Source organism: Sciurus carolinensis, chromosome 4, assembly GCF_902686445.1.
Source record: "Sciurus carolinensis chromosome 4, mSciCar1.2, whole genome shotgun sequence".
In the NCBI taxonomy this organism is placed as follows: Eukaryota; Metazoa; Chordata; class Mammalia; order Rodentia; family Sciuridae; genus Sciurus; species Sciurus carolinensis.
In genome coordinates, this window is record NC_062216.1 from 43300961 (window position 1) to 43315740 (window position 14780).

The following is a 14780-nucleotide window of genomic DNA, read 5'->3' on the forward strand; positions in this document are numbered from 1 at the left end:
TTTCCCATTTGTACAGTAGAGATAATAAACATACCTTGCAGAGTGGTGATGATATTTAAATTGCTTATTACTCCTGTGGCTAATTGAGACTAAGGTATAGGAAACATACCCTCTTCTGGACATACAGGTGATAACAATCAATACAGACATGCAGATATTTTTATCTTTCAACAACTTCCTGTCACAATTATCAATATAACCACTGATAAAAAGGTACTGGTGGAAGAGGATATTTATTATAAAGAGTATGTTCAGTTAAGATGAAAGTTGCAAACTGGTATCACTGCCACTGCACTAGATGATTTCTAATGACATTAGCATTCTAACAATTTTCATTAAAAATTAGACTCACCTATAAAAATCTTCAAAGTTCAGTTCAGCTTTTCCTTTCTTTCCAAAAAAGTGTACAAGAAGTGTAGTATCTGCTACTAAACTTGTGATATCATCTGCACGCTTAAGAAAAAAAATCACAATTTAAAAGTTAATTGCAATTAAAAAGATAGGATAAAAGTCCTCAAATAATTTTTATCAACATATAAATATCAAGAATGCAAAGGTACAAAAATTAGAATGAAAAGCACAGGCTATATTAATAAATGTAATTACAGTTAAAATAAGTTCAAATTTTGAAAATAAAAATTTGAACAAAACTGATTTTTATCCCCCAAAACGTTAAAGATGTGACTATATTTAATAAGCTTTTAATCTTAAATTATGCATATAGGGTACCTGTACTTTAAATTATCTGAGATAGTTTAAATTCTTTAGCAATCATACAAGTATACTATATTTCAGTCATTTGATTTGGATTTTCCTAATCAACCTGAAAAAATCATTTTTCACAGGTGGTCAAAAGAGGCAATTTTTTTGGATGTACTACAGATACAGAACTGACATGAGAATGACCCCAAACTTCATAAAAGAGATACTTTTAATCAGGATACTTTCCTATTATATTAAATAACAATGATATTTTAAACAGATGATACTATATTTTGAAACTACAGTGATAATATATCTTGGAATCTAAATAATTTTTTCAAAGAAAGGGCTTACATGATTTCCTTGAATGCATCACAAGTTAATACTAGAGGATTTTTTCCTTTCCATACCACTTAGTAAACTAAATTCCAAGTGTATTCTTTACACTGCTTGATTATATTCCTTATGAAGTTCAATGGCTATGAAAACTTCCTTCTTTTCTTTAAAGCTTTATAGGTCTTCCTTTTTCCTCCCTCCCTCTCTCCCCCTCTCCCCTCCTTCTTCACACAGACATTAATTCATGCCTACTTTTATAAACTCAGGTACAAAAATCATAAAATTCAAATGAATGTAACTCTCCCTCATAGCATCCTAGGAAATGTAAGAAACATAAGAGGTTAAATCATTTTCTATATTTAAAAAAATCACTGCATATGTTCACTAAAGATACACAGTTGAGGACTGGGGATATAGCTCAGTTGGTAGAGTGCTTGCCTTGCAAACACAAGGCCCTGGGTTCAATCCGCAGAGCCGACCCCACCTAAAAAAAGATGATACACAGTTGAAATGTGTTACTTCTCAGCCAGAATACTGATAGTACTCTACAACAGGACACAGGGAAACAAAAACCAAAAAAAACTTCTCAACTGTAATGTATAAAGCTGCCCACCTCCCATCAGGTACAGCCATTTTGCCCACCTCCCAACCACTTGTCAATCTGCGCTCCGCCTGCCTCTTCCATTACAGGAATTTCTGGCCTCCCCACCACCTGTCAGTCTGCGCTCTGCCTGCCTCTTACGTTACAGGAATTTCCAGCTTACCCTGCCACCATTTTCCTGCTTCCCACATTATGTCCTAACATGCTATTGGTTCATCGGTCAGCCTGCAAGAATTCTCCTCCGCTATTGGTTCCTTCCAGCCCCGGAGATTCCAATATCTGGGAGAAGCCACACGCCATCTTTCTCTTTTGTCCCTTCTTTTTGCCCTCAGCGGACGTGTTAATCGTCCGCATAAATAAAGTCTCTTGCGTGAGACCTCGTGTCTGCGGAGCATTTTTTGGGGGGGAGCTATGACGAGCCGCAACTGAGACAAGTGAGCAAGCGGCAGTTCAGCAGGATTGCCAGCGGTGGCTGCCTTACATCTCCGGAGCTCGCAGCGTCCGCTGTGGATCCCAACCTGAGTTGCATTTTTCCCCTTATGTCAACTAATGACTCGTTTTCTATTATCCCTGAAAAAAAGTCCATTTCATCCACCTGTACACAATAAAATTTGATATCTGATTCCTCACAACCCTCTTTCCAGTCTTTCATGAACGCAGCTATTTTATCCTTCAACACTGGTTGGATCTTTATTTCTCCCTTTCTTCTAGTGGTTTCTATGAAGTAGCAGAGATCACACCTTCTGATTTCCCTTCTAACGTGTACCTCTATTAATTCATTGAACTATTTTTTTACAGTGATTTCTCTGCTCCTTTGATTACCTATATCTCTGTCCTAAGACTTCTCAATAGTTGGAATATCTGAGAAGTTTCCTATTAACACTACCAACTTCTTTGAAGGTCTGACAGCAATTTGATCTGTTGGTAGAGGAAAAATAATATGGGCAGGTAGTCAAGTGCAACACACTATTTTTAGAATATATCTTCTTAACAAAATATATTCTGAATACTTAAGAATAATAGTGGTAGAGCCAACCTTTCAGTGCTACATATGTAAAGGAGACTACAATTTGAATTACTCTGGAATGGCACTATCTCACCAGTAGGTTTGAGAAGGCAGACTGCTCTAACGGAAAAAGGCTAGGATTTAAAATCAGAAATTTTGTTTGACTTTTCTCATCCTCTGCTTCATTTCTGTTAAATGGGAAAAATTTTAATCCACAATAACAAGTTTGTGGATAAAGTATGAATATAAAAAAAATTACACAAATGTAGGATATAGATAACACTGGGGAGAAAAGACACCTGATGTTAACTATAGACACTCTTTTATGATTTATATATTTAGTTTATTCAGTTTATAACCCTTGAAACAAATAAGTAGGGGACAGAAGTATCTCTGAAGGAAAGTGTAAGTGAAGCATGACAGGAGGTTCTAGACAGTCTGCATGCAAAACCAGGGTATTTGTTTGGAAGCTAGAAAAATGGGGCAGGAGTCAGGTGCAGCAGCACATGCCTATAATCCCAGCAGATCGGGAGGCTGAGGCAGAAGGATCTAGAGTTTAAAGCCAGCCTCAGCAAAAGCAAAGTGCTAAGCAACTCAGTAAGACCCTGTCTCTAAACAAAATACAAAACAGGGCTAGGGATGTGGCTTAGTGGTCGAGTGCCCCTGAGTTCAATCTCTGGTAGCACCCCACCCCGAAAGAAAGAAAGGGAGGGAGGGAGGGAGGGAAGGAAGGAAGGAAGGAAGGAAGGAGGGAAGGAAGGAAGGAAGAAAAAAGAAAAGAAAAAAGTGAGGCAGGAGAAAAGGGGACAAAATGTGCAAGGAGTAAAAGGAATGGCATTTTCCCAAAAGTTGCTTACATTTTTCCAAAAGTTGTTTACCTCACAAATAAGCAGTAGTGTGGTGAGCAAATTAAATGATGAGTTCCAGGGTCAGGTGGCTGGCATTGAATACTGATACTTCTCATTATTTAAATGACCCTGAGGAAGTTAACCTTCCTGAGGACATTGTTATTCTCAGGAATAGTAATAGTATGTACCACAAAAAGTTGTTCAAAAGTTAGATACACTTGCAAATATTATAGCACTATGACCAGCACATTGTAAATGTTTAACAAATTTTAGCTATTATTATTTATTTTTGCCAAACAAATATATTTTAAGAAGTTGAAAAAGAATTACACACAACTAAAAATATTGAAAGTAACTGGAAAAGGAATTTTTATATGGCACATTCTTATTTTTTGTTATTGAAAACATATGCTATATAGAGATGAACAAAATGCCTTAAAAATGAGAGGTTCCAGGAACACCAAAAATAGTGAACTCAAATAATGCGATTAAGGAACATTTTCCTCTGGTGTTGTGATGTCACTTACCACAAGACACGGCATACTAAAATGAGACGGCTTGGTTTTATACAAGCTGGAAATAATGACCTCACTTGGCCAGTTCTCATGCCCACTGAGTAGAGCACATCTTAAAATGTTTCAGCGTTAAAATCTTATTAGATTCAAGGTTACACTTATCCAGATAATCCAGATCCAGTTTGGCCTAAGTAACAGTTTGACGTTAGAGAAAAAATTTAGAAAATGGAAATAGGGAAAACTTGTTTCCCCATTTAGTGAAACAGAGTACTGCTTAGAGTCACTGAAAACTATACCAGTGTCCTTGGTATCCTAATGGTGTTACATAACATAAAGTACAAGAGACTTAAGACAAAAATAAAGACTTTATCCCCTTGATTCTTAGGCTCATTGTTAAAATAAAATAAATTCAGGTGTTTCCATAATAAAGCCAGAAAAAGTCATAAAAGAATCCAATGGGCCATTTACATGAAAGGCTATTATGTAATTTTGTTTTGATTAAAAATCATTTTAGGTTGGGGTATAGATCACTGGTAGAATGCTTGCTTAGCATGCATTCGGACTTGGGTTCAGTTCCCAGCATTAAAAGTAAATAATTTTAAACAATCAAATAAAAAATGAAATAAATTTGTACAAAATACAAATTGATTCAACTATTAAAATAAGGAATTTTAGATAGTCTTTCAACATCTTTTCATGTATTACAATGTGATAATACTCTTAAGTTCTACCTAAGAGCTAAAGACATGCAATTTTCATCATATGATTTTATAATAATTTTTTAAAAAAGGGTGTTTTAAGACTATTTTTAGGGTACCAAAGGTATGTCACAGATTGTTAAACCAGAAAGAGTTATAGAATTAGCTCTGGGAAGCTGTAAAAGCCAGTGCCAGCATACCTCTAATAGAACCATATACATATTCCAACAATCTTTCACAAATCATATAATCCTCTAAGTATATAAGACCTGACTGGTCTTCTGATATAAAGCTTACCAGTATTTAAATTAAATTCGAAATCTAATTAGCAGATTTTATCTGTCAGAATTTTAGTAGAGCTAGATAGTATTAAAGAAAGGCTGGAAATGGAAAGGTGGATATTACAGTAGGGGGAGAGACAACAGTGATATGACTGTTAATTTGAAGCCAGGAAGCTAGGCCACAGTTGGTTGGCTTGTAGGGATGTACAGGGGTAGTGTTCTCAGTTACTCCTATTTTTAAGTATAGACTACTCTGTCCTACTTTAATGATTTTAAAATAAAGTATTTCTAAGATATCTGTAAATCAAACATCTTCCACTTCATACCTAAACATGGCCCAAATTTAAAAGGTAATTTTACGAGGTAATAGATGGTGATAATTACATCATATTTATATATCACAGATTAAGTGTAGGGCAAAAGGTATAATTTACCTGTTTTGGGACTTTAAAATTGAGAAGAAATGACAAAATTCCCCTAGTCTAGGGATGCCAACTGAGAAACACTATAAAGATGGATAACTGAGTATAAGAGAAATCACAGCAAATCCAGGCACAGTGGTCCACTCTACAGTGCCAGCTACTTGTGGGGCTGAGGCAGGAGGATCCTGTGAGCCCAGGAATTGGTGAGATTCCATTTCCAAAAAAGAAATGCATTACATTATTGATCACACTTTCCTTCTCTATAATTTTTAGGCATAATTTTTAAAAGTCAAATTCAAAGTTTGGAAAAGAAACAAGAAGTCAATTTTCAAAGAGAAAAAGATAATGAAAAACAAATCTCTTAGAATTTCCCAAGAAGTCCTTTCCAGTAATATCGGTAGCTTTTTGTTTGTTTTTACAGTGCTTGGGATCCAACCCAGGGTCTCATGCATCCTAGGAAAGTGCTCCACTGCAGAGCTACAACCCCATTGTACTCTAATAAAGTTCTTTTATGACCCAGATGCCCTTCAACAGATGAATGAATAAAGAAACAGTGGTATATATACACAATGGAATATTATTCAGCCTGAAAGAATAATGTTAAGGCATTTGCAGATAAATGGATGGAAATGAAGAATATCATGCTAAATGAAATAAGCTAATCCCAAAAAACCAAAGGCCAAATGTTTTCCCTGATAAGTGGATGATGATATATAATCGGGGTGGGGGGTGAGAGAAGAATGGAGTAACTTTAGATTATGTAGAAAGGAAATGAGAGGGAGGGGGTATATGAAAAATAATGGAATGAGACAGACATCATTACCCTATGTACATGTATGATTACATGAATGGTATGAATCTACATTGTGTACAACCATTGAAATGAAATGATGTATCCCATTTGTGTACGATGAATCAAAATGCAGTCTGTAAAAATTTGAAAAAAAAAATCTTTTACTTAAAAAACTTTTAGTTTTAAGTGTAGAAATTCTTAATAGGAAATATAAGGCAGTATTCAATCTATAAGACACAGTCTGTCCTTTAAAATTAAAATCACTATTGACTGTGGATTAACAAAAGTGGGGTGTGGTACAAGCAGTCTACTCTAAGCACAGTAATAAAGGTACATGTCAGTGTCAAATTCAAAAACAATAATAGAACTAAATTAGGATCAGTCTGTTTTTTATTTTTACCATGCACTGACAATTTTAAATAATGTCAAAGTAAAACAGTCCTCCCTTCCTTTATTGACTGTTCTGACCACATACTATTTCCTTTTAATTAAGTTGGCAAGTCATGTTTTAACAACAAGGAAATTCATTTAACACAACAACCACAGGTCATCTTGCAGCCCTTTCCAGCACAGGTGACATTCAAATACACAGTTTACATATACTAATTATTACTTTACTGAAGAAAATAATAAAAAATGTATATTTTTGGTTTCATTCTTGTGACTAAAACAAAATGAAAACTATGTTTAACAAAATGACAAATAGTACAAAGACCTTGTTGAGGTTTAATTATACCTCTGCGAGATCTGAAAACAATGCTTGGCTTGTGTTACGTCTCAGTGTATCCCAATAGCTTCTGGAGACAAGTTCCTCAGTATCTGTTTTAAGTACCTGTAGAAATTTTAAGAAGCACAACTGAAATCTAAAGAAGTTACAAAGAATGACAATTTACACTGTAAGTCTCTTCTAACTGACCTTAAAAGAAAAGAAAACACATTAGCTTACCTTTTTTGTTTTCTGCTGCACACATGAGTATTAAATTACACTGCTGGTAAACCCACAGTGCTTTTCAAAACAGTGGCTGGTAAATAGCCACTGTTTCTAAGTACAATATGGTTTTGTAAAAAAGATTCAAATTCTCCAATCCCTCCCTCTGCCCTTCTACTGAGACATGGAAAACTTCTAAGAAAATACAAAATAAAAATATTATTCACCCTGTAATCCCAACTACTTGGGAAGCTACGACAAGAGGAATCCAAGTTCAAGGCCAGCCTCAGTGACTTAGCAAGACCCTGTTTCTAAATCAAAATGTAAAAAAAAGGTCTGGGAATTTAGCTCAGTGGCAGAGTACACCTGGGTTCAATCCCCCCACCAAAAGCAATTTTTATTCATACCTTCTATGAAGTAAATTCATATATAGAGGATTTTGGTAATTTTTTTAGTGACCTATTATATCATACTTAATTTAAAAATTATTTTTGGTTATCATACATCTTGCTAGTGTACCAAAAGGAAAATAATCTTATCCATACTTTGGAGAAACAAAGTTTAAATTAATTCAAAGTTTGTGAAAAATAAATAAACCTGTTTAAGTCGATTGCCTTAAAACTATTCAGGAATTTGGTAGATAATGTTTATTGTGAATGGATAAGGCACTTTCTAATCTTTATTACAAGGATCAAACACTAGCTTTTTAACTCAGTACTGGTTAGTAAAAAGATACCAAGATTAAAAAGTATTCTAATCTTCCCATGAAAAGGTGGACTGTAAGCTTAACTTGATTCTCTAAACAAAAGTAATTAAAATCAATATTGGTCAGGATTTATCAGGGAAGATTACATGATTCTCAGGTGAGGCGATCTTTTAGTTACTGATAGAAGAAAATGCAGCACAAAGTACTTAGATGAGAAAGCATGATATGAGAACTTTACTACTTTTTTGGTCTTAATTTTTAAAAGTTTGGAGTCATCAGGGCACAGTGGCATACACCTGCAGTCCTAGCTACTTTGGAGGGTGTGGCAGAAGGATCACTTGAGCCTAGGAGTTTCAGGCTTGGCTGGGTAAGACAGCAAGAGATTGTCTCAAAATAAACAAATAAATCAAATTAAAAATAAATAAAAATAAATGCTGGGTACCATTAATAAAACTGTAGTGCAGTATTGTGCAGTATAGGAATTATTTCAAAGATTGTCTTCAATTTAACTAACTATTATTAATTAACAATCACTGCCTACTACTCACAGTTTAATAAAATGTTAACACAGACATAAATATTACCATAAGTAATACTGTGGCAACATGAAAGAAAATCTGCCCATCACTCCCTTTTCTAATTAAATTAGCTTTAACTAAGTAGTTACAAACTAAACAGGTAAAATTAGTGGAACACTGAACTAACAGAGTTCATTTTCTTTTATGTAGGTTTGGATTAACCTCAATATATACTAACTAGATAGTATTTGAGAGAAAGAATTTAATCTAGTTAAAAATGCATTCATTTCCAAAGTATGTCTTAATATTTGAAAGAATTTTAAAATATACTTTGAAGATGAATGCATTAAGATTTTTAAAAAAGGATTATAAAACCTATCAAAATAGAAAATAAGGGTTAGTGTACACTATTATTAGAATAATGGGAATGATTCCTTTTGTAAATGCACATCTCTTCCACACTGCCAAACACTGTTCACCAATGCACGCACACGCGCACACATGCACACAATTATAAAAATATCTAAAACACAAAAAGTAAACATAAAGATTTTAAGACCATAGAAAGGAAGCAAATACACTAAAGTAGACTGATTTTCTCTGGATGATAAGGCTATTTTTTATTTTCTTCTTTTTACTCTCCATATTTTAAAATGTGTATCTACCAAGATAATATAAAACTTTTTTAAAATTAAAGATGTTTAGAATATAATAGCTCGATAGGTCTCCTCCTGCAGAAAGCTTTATACTCATCACTTAGCTCCAGAGACTAAATTGTGCTAGAATATAACTGAATTACTGCAATTGGATATATTTGTTTTTGTTTTATCTTATACCATCTTTCAAATTATAAAACTTTGAGGGCAGGGACAATATACTTGTAGTAGCTACTACTGAAGAAAAAAAAAAACAGCTCATGGATCATTGTGATTTGTCAGGCATACTCATTAATGCCTAAATATTTGCCTGTTCTGGAGCTAGTGCTTAATTTTTTAATTGATAACTTGGGTAATAAAATTAAGTATATTTTCAGAATACGCAAAACTAGTAGTAAGATGTAACATCAGAAACATATAATAGGATTTTAAAATCAGCTTAAAGTAGCAATGAAAATAAAACTGAAATTTAATAGCAAGAACACAAAGCAAAAATATAAAACCAAAATGCACACATATAGACTAAAGAAAAACAAGGGAAAATGCCCAAATGTAACTGAGCACTGTCATGATTATAAAAGAGATAACTCTGATGCTTTGCAATGTAAATATAGAGTAATTTGCAAAGACTTCCTGAAATCTTCTCATTATCTTTGATCCAAGTGTTAGGCCACTTTATCAGAGGGGCTTGTTAGTGTAGACTTTCATTTAAAAGGAAAAAAAAAACACACACACATATAGTTCAGAATAACAACACTGGATGGCACAGGCAAAATGATGTCCTGAATGTACTGTACCCTTAAGTGTGATACATTTTCTGCCTGAGTTCAGAGGTTGTTATTGGTAGAACTCCCTTAAATTTCCAGTTTTGGTCAAGATTTCTTTATGCCTTTTTAGCTAAGTCAAAGTAGGATCCTAGTCAAGTCATTAAATGCTATCTATGATAGAAAGGAAGGAAGGAAGGCAGGAATGGAAGAAAGGTGGGGAGGAAGGGAGGAAAATAAGGGAAAAAAGAAAGTTAGTAAGAAAGAGACATTTAGAAATGTTAACGCATCACTGTGGTAAGCAGAACAATGGTTCCCCAAAGTTGACCAGACAAATAAAGCTAGGGTCTAAGAAGGGTGATATTTAAACATTAGGTCAAGTAAGGGAAAAAATAACAACTCACAGAAGTAGAGGGTAAACTGTCATTACTATCAATGATATTTAAACACACACAAAAACAAATGAAAGAAAACTATACATTTTGTGGCTTTTGACAACTGTGGACTTAAAAACAGAAATCTGAGAATTGTAACTTAAAATTATATGGGGCTACGGTGTCCCCTAGGTATGTCATGGAGGAAAAATCATAAAACAACAGACACAATCCTCCTTAGAAGAACACACCTTTAGCAACTTTTCTTAAAGAATCCTTACAAAGACATCCCCACAAATATATCCTTACAACACAAAATTAATGTTAAAGAACGAAAGCTACCATAAATGAGTCCCAGCAGAAAGAACAAACAATGGAACCAGATTTCAGACACTGTAAAGCTTAGATAGAGAATGCAAAGTAAGTTTCATAAGTTTAATATGAACCTGGATTTGAAAGGATTATTTAGGAAAAATAGACTACCAAAATTTTTAGGTCTAATAGAAAAAGAAACAAATATAATATCTAGGAATGAAAATCAATACTAAAATTTTAAATCAGATAATATATAGACAGAATTAATGAAGGGAAAAATAAATAAGAAAAATCATCCAGAATACAGTATGAAAAGATTAAAATATGGGCAACTGTTAGAAGAGAAACAGAATACAAAATGAATATTAATGAAAGCTCCAGAAAGCAACAGAGAGAAAATGGGAAAGAGACTATATTCAGACAATGGCAGTGGACATTCAAAAATCAATGGAAGAGGGTGGGAGGGGGGCAAGAATGGAGGAAGGAGGGACTGTATAAAGGGAAAAGAGGGGGGAAGGAAAAAATAACAGAATGAATCAAACACCATTACCCTATGTAAATGTATGATTACACAAATGTTATGCCTTTATTTCATACCAGAGAAACAGCATGTATCCCATTTGTTTACAATTTAAACAAACAAACAAACAGAAAAGACATAGACAACATATATACACAGATAGGTACTAAATGAGGAAAATAAAAACAAATTTTAGGAAGTTATTCTTTCTACAGTGTTATGATTTAGATAAGACTTGTCCCCTGAAAAAGTCATGTTAAGCAATGGAGGAATGTTCAGTGGTGAGATGGATTACTAGAGCTATAACCTCATCAGTGGATTAATTTATGATATATTAATAATTTGAATAGGTTACTGGGTGGTAAATGTAGGTCACTGGGAGCATGGGGATTATATCTTGTCCCTATCTCCTGGCATGAATTCTCACATTTTCATATTCTCATATTCTCATTCTCTCTCTCTCTCTCTCTCTTTCTCTCTCTCTCTTCTTTCTCTCTTCTCTCTCTCTCTCTCTCTCTCTCACCCCTACCCAGTCTCTCTTACTCTCTCTTCTTCCCTCCCTCCCTCCTTCCTGGTTACTATAAGCTGAACAGCTTTTCCCCTCCACAACCTTCTACCATGATGTTCTACCTTACTTCTGGCTGAGTTATGGCATTGGCTGACCATGGACTGAACCTCCAATACTCTGAGTGTAAAATAAAATTTTCCTCTTCTAAATTGTTCTCTTCAGATATTTTGGTCACAGTAACAAGAAGTTGACTAACATATGTGGCTTGAATGAGTATATGAAATTCTTACTATTAAGGGACCTCTTGAGGACAAGGACTGGTCTTATTCATTGTTATATTTTAATTTCTCATTCTGCAGCCTAGAAGTAAAAGGTGACTATTCAATCCTTATTAGAAGCATAAATAAATGAATAAACCAAAAAAAAAAAAAAATCAATGGAAGAAAACAATTCTTGAATTTTCAAAAGTTTAAAAAAAATCACAGATAGAAACAAATCAGAGAGATACACTATAATAAAACTAGAAAAACAAAGGCAAAGAAGATTTAAAAGCCATCAAAAAGAAAACAGATTACTTACAAAAGGAAAATAATTAGATTCAGGGTTGACCTTTCAATTTCAATAATAGAAGCCAGAAGACAATGAAATGATATCATCTTTTGCTGAGAATAAATAAATGTCAACTTAGAATAATATATTTAGGGAAATTATCTTTCAAAAACAAGGTCAAAATAAGGATGTTTTCAGAAAGGTTTATTTAATTTTTATTTATTATTTAATTTTTTGGTGCTGCTGGGGATCAAAACCAGGACCTTGTGCATGTTAGGCATATGCTCTACCACCACACTACACCCACAGTCTGTTTTTATTTTTTAGTTCAGTAGAAGACTCTGATTTGAGGATATATTTTGTAGATATACAGTTAAGAGATTTAGGAAGGGTTAAGATTAAAGAAGGAACTAGTGAGTAAAGAATGGCAAACATGCTAGGTGCAGTGGCCCACGCCTGTAATCCCAGCAGCTCAGGAGGCTGAGGCAAGAGGATCACAAGTTCAAAGCCAGCCTCACCAATTTAACAAAGTCCTAAGCAACTTAGCAAGATCCTGCTGCAAAATAAAAAAAAAAGGGGGGCTGATTATGTGGCTCAAGTGGTTAAGCGGGTCCTAGGTTCAATTCCTAGTACTGGGGAAAAAAAAAAAAAAAAGAGAACAGCAAACACTTAGGTAATCCAAAATCCACTCTGATGGCACATATTTTTTAAGTTTAAATTGTGGTATTAGGAAAAAAAAAAAACACACTGTACAACAATTCTAAGTATCCATGCTAGGTGAGAATAAAAGCTATTAAAGCAATTTAATGTCCTATTTTGGAGGAAGAAAATAATGATACTGCCTAATCTAGGATTTTATTATTTAAGCATACTTATTAAAATTTCAAGAATACCACAAAAAATAGTAACAGTGAATGTCCTCTTGAGTAAAGAAAAAATAAACTTCAGCTGATTCAACAGAAGGCAGAAAAAATTTTAAAAACCACTATTTTAGAAACTATGATCATATTATGGTTTTATTTATTTATTTTTATTTTGGGGGGGTACTGAGGATTGAATCCAGGAGCACTTAACCACTGAGTCACACCCCTAGCTCTTTGTTTTTTATTTTTTATTTTGAGATAGGGTCTCATTAAGTTGCTTAGGGCCTTGCTAAAGTGCTGAATCTGACCTCAAACTTGCGATCCTCTTGCCTCAGCCTCCCAAGGGGCTTGGATTACAGGTGTGTGCCACTGTGCCTAGCCTGTTATAGTTTAGGTATGAGGTATCCCCCAAAAGTTCATGTGTGATAATGTAAGAAAGTTGAGAGGTGCAATGATTGGGTTACAAGAGCCTCAACCTCAGCAGTGCATTAATTCAGTTGAATGGATAAACTGGATTAATGAATTGGGTGGCAACAGTAGGCTGGTAGAGTGTGGCTGGAGGTGGCAGGTCATTGAGGTTATCACTTTGGCTAATATATTTCTTCCTTGTTGAGGGGAGCGCTCTGTGTTTCCTGGTGCCATGTCCTAAGCTGCTTTCCTTCACTACACAATTCCATCATGATGTTCTGCCTCACCTCAGTTCCAGAGCAATAGAGCTGGTCATCTATGGACTGAGACCTCTAAAACCCTAGCCCCACATAAACGTTTCCTCTTCTAAAATTACTCCTGGTCCAGGGCTTTTGATGACAGTGGCAAAAAAGGTGACTAAAACAAATCGGCAAGTAACCAGTAATATAAATAAGTAAATTCTTCAATTAAAAAGCACAGATTGTCAACCAGGATAAAAGGAAACCAGAATAATTCATGGTATATACTGTTAAAAAGGATTCATCTAAGAGAGAGGTAGAACTGGTCTACTAGACTTCCATTAATGATAGCCCAGTAATTAGCACCAGCTTTCTCATTGAGAATAACCAAAAAGGCTAGACCAAGCATCTTAAAAACATGATTTGCCTTTGGTATTGCACTGACATTTGTACCAATGATGTAAAAGTAATGGTGAATAAAAAACTGGGGCCTTAGTGCAAATGAGGCAGTGTTACTAAAGACCAAAGTCATTATATTCTTCAGTGCTGCCCACTTGGAGTTGAAAAAAGGAAGAAAGAAAGGAAGGAAGAAAGAAAGAAAGAAATTGTTTAAGAATATACTTTGCTTAAACTTTGAAGACACATTTTTTTATTAGAGCTTAATGGTTGAATATATATCTTTTTAATATTTGGTTTGATGAAACAGGAAGAATGCATAAGGCACTTCTGCTGCACACTGAAGTACTAAGATTTTCTGAAGCAAGGACATTTGTGTGATGGTTTGTGTTGCAAGGCGAACTAGCCTCTCTTTTCATGAATCATCATTCTTACTTGAAGGAATAAATGATAGACAAATTATGGTTATTTAAACTCCAGTATTTGGCAGACATTTTTTTAAAATGAATCTAGTGAGCATTTCACTTGGAAGTAAACAACTGACAATATTTGTTGCCAAATAACATTGTAACAGAATAAATGTAAAAATGGCTATTAGAAACCATCTGTCTTCTATTAAGCCTACTACTAGAGAGATTTGCAAAGAATATAAAACAATACCACTCTCCTCACTATATTCGTGAGAAGTTATTTTTCATAAAAAAACCCTTATGTTGCTCAGCACAGTGGTGTATACCTGTAGTCCCAGTGACTTGAGAGGCTGAGGCAGGAGGATCACAAGTTCGGGGCCATCTTGGGCAACTTAGCAAGATCCCGTCTCTACATAAAAATTGA

At 34.5% G+C, this 14780-nt stretch overlaps 1 protein-coding gene across 1 annotated transcript in view; it reads right to left on the reverse strand.

Annotated features, from left to right (window-relative positions):
- Positions 1 to 14780, reverse strand: part of Micu3 (mitochondrial calcium uptake family member 3) — a 107994-nt gene that overhangs the window by 20047 nt on the left and 73167 nt on the right. The window contains 2 exon segments of the mRNA XM_047549164.1: positions 353 to 453; positions 6939 to 7034. Of these exon segments, the coding sequence (XP_047405120.1) occupies positions 353 to 453; positions 6939 to 7034 (197 nt within the window).